Consider the following 4,937-nt stretch of genomic DNA (forward strand, 5'->3'; position numbering starts at 1 on the left):
ACACGTGGAAACAGTGCTGGCTCAAGTCACAATGCGGTGAATTTACTTCGCGTGAAGGAGGTTCCCAGCCCGAGACGTGCGGGGCGCCTGCGCAGTGGGCCCGAGGCGCCGCGCTTGCGGGAGCCGCGAGACCCCCCGCCCCCGCCCCTCGCCCTCCGGCGGGAACGCGCACGTGGGAAGGGACGCGCACGCGTACGCGAAGGCACCTCACCTCCCTCTACACCTCCGGGGCGTCTGAGGAGGGGGCGACACGCGCAGGAGCTGCGTGCCGAGCTGCGTTCTCGGGGGTGGCGGCGGCGGCGGCGGCGGCAGCGGCGGCAGCGACTGCCGGCACCGCGCCTCCTCCACGCAGAGTTCCGTGCTCCGGACCCTGGCGGTGGAGGGGCGGACTGACTGACGTCTTTGACGTTCCGCCCCCCGCCCGGCCTCGCCCCCCCGCCTCATCTTGTCTTAAGCTAGGGACTCGCGGGCTGAGGCTTCTTTCTCACCCCGCCCCTCGTAGCGGCCCTTTCTCTCTGCAGCACCTCGTCCGGAGGCGGCGGCACGCGAGCAGCAGGGAGCGCGGGAGCTGGCGGCCTGGAGGATGAAGTGCAAACCCAACCAGACGCGCACCTATGACCCGGAGGGCTTCAAGAAGCGGGCGGCATGCCTGTGCTTCCGAAGCGAGTGCGAGGACGAGGTGCTGCTAGTGAGTAGCAGCCGGTACCCGGACCGCTGGATCGTGCCGGGCGGGGGCATGGAGCCCGAGGAAGAGCCGAGTGGCGCGGCTGTCCGAGAGGTGTACGAGGAGGCTGGAGTCAAGGGGAAGTTAGGCCGGCTCCTGGGCGTCTTCGAGCAGAACCAAGATCGCAAGCACAGGACGTACGTGTATGTCCTGACTGTCACTGAGATTCTGGAGGATTGGGAAGATTCGGTGAGCATTGGGAGGAAGCGAGAGTGGTTCAAAGTCGAAGATGCCATCAAGGTCCTCCAGTGCCACAAGCCTGTGCATGCCGAATACCTGGAGAAACTAAAGCAGGGCGGTTCCCCCACCAATGGAAACTCCGTGGCCCCGTCCGTGCCCGGGAGCGACCCCTAGTATGTACCGCTCCTGCACAGACCCCTCTGCTTCCCGCCTGTCCTAGAACACCTAGTGTCCGCGCGCCTCCAGTGTCCTGTGCAGGCTTCCCGGGGGAGGGGGGCTCCTTTTGTTTCCTTGGCAGACCTCTGAATCACGCTTGCAAACTGTCTCAGTTGCCAGGCACTGTTTTCAGACAATTTGCACGTTTTTCAGATGCTTTGAGAATCGCTTCTTAGTAGCGCTGTTTAACATAGTGCAGAATGCCTAAACCGCATGGGTTTTCTTGAACGGTGCCTTCACTGCTCTCCCAGCCCTTGGGGTGTGTGTTTTGCTTGTGTGTGCTTGTGCGTGTGCGTATTCGCATTTTTGGTACCAGTCTTGTGGTTTTGTAGCGAAGGCATTTAAAATCCGATCACCTTGGTTGTCTGAAATCTGTCACTAATTTTCTCTCTGAAGTTGTTTCCTCATTGACAGCATTGGCCCTTGTCAGCAAGCCATGCTTGTGGTGCGAATTGATTTAAATGATCAGTTTTGAATTTTTAAAAACGATTTAAGAAATTTGACACGTTGGGCTCTTGCTGTGCTTGACAATACTTTTATCTTTAGAAATGTGGTCTGATTTTTCCCTTTTCAGAAATTTCTTTATTCATTTGCACATAATTTGATTTGCAAAAATGGTTCACACTGGTAAGTTTTGAGTGCTTGCTTGAAACGACCATTCCCCATGTAGCCCAAATGTAGTTTCACATGGTATTATTTTATGGAGTACACATTTCCCAGGGAGGTGTTGTTAGACAAGCACACCCATAAATCTTATCAGGAAAACTATTCATAGAGTGTGATGTAGCATGCTCAAATTCCAACACTCATTGCCCCTTTCTCAATACCCGTAGAACAACCATGGTTTTCTCAACAAAAACTAGTTTTTGAAAGAAAGTTATTTCATGTGTTTGAATATAGCAACGTTCCAGATAAACTTCCTGACAACCAGTAAGCGCATGAATGGGATCTCTATAGTGATCACGACATCCCAATTGAGTGAGGTACCTTTCTTGATGTTCAGCTGTTACAGACTTTCAAAGTGTTAGGACACATGCACATTCTCTCTTAAAGACTTTTTTCTTGGGTGACAATCTTTCATTTTATTTGCCTCAGTGCTTGCTTGTCATCAGGACTCCCATCTAAAATACTTAAGTCTCTTCTGGAACTATCTTTATTCCCCAGGCACATCTCCCCATAAACTTTTAATACTGTAGTTAGCAGATTTTAAATGTTCACAGGCAAACAGGGCTATGAGAAGTGGGAAAGTAAAGTAAAATGACTTTTTCATGAGATAGAGTTTGGTGTGATAGAAACTATATTGGGGCTTTAAGTCAGACAAACTGGGGTGAAAACTGATTCCAGTTCTAGCTCACTGTCTTCCTTCAGCCAAGTTATCTAACTTATCTTATGCTCAGTTTTTTTAAATATAAAATTGGAGATAATAAAAATAGATACTTCATAAACTTCTATGAGAAGCCTTTCCTGACCACCTGAGTTAAGATATTCTCTTCTGCGTGTGTCACGGTTCTCACAATTTACTGTGCTTACCTCTTTGTATGGCAGTGTGGCCATTAGAACTCAAACTCTTTAATGGGTGGGAAGAAGCCTGAATTATTTCCAAAAGGCTTCAATTTAGAACATGGAATTCAGGATTTTTTTGTCTCAGATGGCCCACCCCCACTTTTGCAAAACTAGTATCACTTCTTTCCTGACTTTTGTTTCATAATACATATTGACCTGTAAGTCCCTTAGCTGCTTATCCAGACTCACATTACATCTGCATTAGATAGCCTTTCAAAGGCTTTCCAAATGTGAAGTGAGTCATGCTGATAACAGGTCCTTTGTGAATTTGTTTGGAGGAATTGTTAAATTAGTATAATCCTGCTAATCATATGTTGGTTTGCTTTTTCCAGATAAACAGCAAGATCTTCAGGATTGCTCTGAAAGAATCATTAATGTGAACCATTGATCAATGGAACTGTCAAGTACAGGTGACCACTTCCATATTTCCTCGAAGACAGCTCATCTGAGTTTCCTCCTACATCTTGGGACAGCCCTTTCCTGTCTATTCTACTGACTCCTCTTGCCTTGGTTATTATACTGTGTACGTGAACAGACTTTTTAATTCAGCACCTATAGCCTTTTGTTGTGCTTTTTGATGGCTCTGCCTTCTCCATTAGTCTATGATATCCTTGAGAGGAAGGACCACATTTCCTTACTCTGCATATTCTGAATCTGAGACACTACTTGAAATATAGTTGACATCACTGAAGGTTTTTTGATTTAATTCATATTTTGTCATCATTGTGGCAAAATATTCCCCTTCCACTTTGGTGCTAGTAGAATATAAATGCTGGCTAGGCACCATGTGTGTGGCTTTTTTGTATCAGGTGTTTCAGAAACTTTTCAAGGCAGTAAAAAGATGTTGAAGGACAAGGATCACTACTCATATTTCTCTGTCATACCACACAGTGGCTGGCACAGTGTTAAGATTACCCCATACTTAGGGCAACATTTTGTAGACTCAGTCCTTTGTGTAACAACTTCAGTGTTTTTGTACTGTTGCTAATTTGCTTAAAATTTTATTCAAAAATCACTTGCTATAAAACTAACTGTAAAAGTAAATGCAATGAACAGAAGCTAATATTGCGAGCTTTTATAAAAATAAATTTTAAAATGATATGCAAATAATAAATTTGATATGTTTGCAATGTTCTAACCACTTCTTTCATGTAATCTTAACATCTCTTTGAAGAAAAGATTGTTTTTCTCATTTTAAAGATCCAGTATACTGTATTATTTGATGCCAGGGCCAACAAAGACCGCAGTATAGGCAGTTTCCAAAGTTAATTATGCCTCTTAGTTTGCCTAGGGCTTTTTTTTTTTTTGCATCTCTCACTGATTCAGTTGGCCATGTTTTTTATTTCCTTTTCCAGTACACACTACTAGCTCTTCATCCCACCTGGTTTCTGCATGTGGGAATGCAGATGACTGAGTGACAGTTAAATTGTTGTCGCTTGGAAAAGGCACTGGGGGGAAAAACTTCTGTGAATGGGGAACAGAAAATGAAATATTTAGAAAGAGATGACTTGGGTCAGCTGCTTCCAGGAGAGCAACTTTGAGAAAATGATAAAGATGTTTAGAAGAATTTTTATGGAGTTTTGCCATGGGGTTTATGATGTCAGCAGTCTTCCCCAGCTCCCTCCAAAGGCCCCAGAGTGGCTTTCTTTTACATTGTAATGCAATTACATGGGAAAAAACTTGGGCTTCATTTCAGTGTTACACCATTCCTCATGGTACCAGTGAAATATATTGATTGTTCCCCACAGTCCTTGCAGGTTTTTACATAAAAACACATGTCCCCAATTTATTGTTTTTTTGTAGATGTAAAAATGGTACTGCAGTTATGTTTTTATTTTAAATACTTACCTTTTAGAGAAATGTACTGTAAATTTTACAGATAACCTGAGATACTGTTGGTATTTGATTCAAAATAATCTGAAGGTGGCATAGTTGAGGGTATAGGCGAAACTAGATTGGCTATAAACTGATAATTGTTGAAGTTGTGTGATGGATATTTGGGAGTTGGTTATATTATTCTCTCTACTTTTGTATATGTTTGAAAATTTCCATAATAAAAATTGAAAAAAAAAACTTCTTCAGTGTTTACTTGCAGGCCTCTCTCTATTTTTAAAAGTGGAAAAGGGTGATCAGAAAATAAATCCACAGCCCAGACAGACTCCTCCCCTTCAAAAACTTAGGTTTTGTTTCTGAACTAAACATATTTGCAGACTTGCTCTTCACTTCATGTGAATTCTTTTCTTGGAGGTCTCCC

The 4,937-nt window shown here is 44.4% G+C and overlaps 1 protein-coding gene across 2 annotated transcripts; it reads left to right on the forward strand.

The window, feature by feature from the left end:
• The first annotated feature begins 496 nt into the window (after positions 1–496).
• On the forward strand, positions 497–4,657 carry NUDT11 (nudix hydrolase 11). Of its 2 annotated transcripts, none has more exons than XM_045860557.1 (2): positions 497–1,077; positions 3,016–4,657. In XM_045860557.1, coding segments are annotated over exons 1-2 (495 nt in total). In that variant the 5' UTR covers positions 497–583; the 3' UTR covers positions 3,017–4,657. The 2 variants fall into 2 exon arrangements, with proteins under 2 accessions (XP_045716513.1, XP_045716514.1); XM_045860558.1 differs by having other exon boundaries at positions 497–913.
• Positions 4,658–4,937: the final 280 nt, after the last annotated feature.

This window comes from Phyllostomus hastatus, unplaced genomic scaffold, assembly GCF_019186645.2.
Source record: "Phyllostomus hastatus isolate PE091 unplaced genomic scaffold, TTU_PhHast_1.1 phas_scaffold_200, whole genome shotgun sequence".
NCBI classification, from domain to species: domain Eukaryota; kingdom Metazoa; phylum Chordata; class Mammalia; order Chiroptera; family Phyllostomidae; genus Phyllostomus; species Phyllostomus hastatus.

Bases quoted from the DNA above. Each gene is read 5' to 3' on its own strand.
- NUDT11 (XM_045860557.1), top strand. From the start codon at position 584: ATGAAGTGCAAACCCAACCAGACGCGCACCTATGACCCGGAGGGCTTC.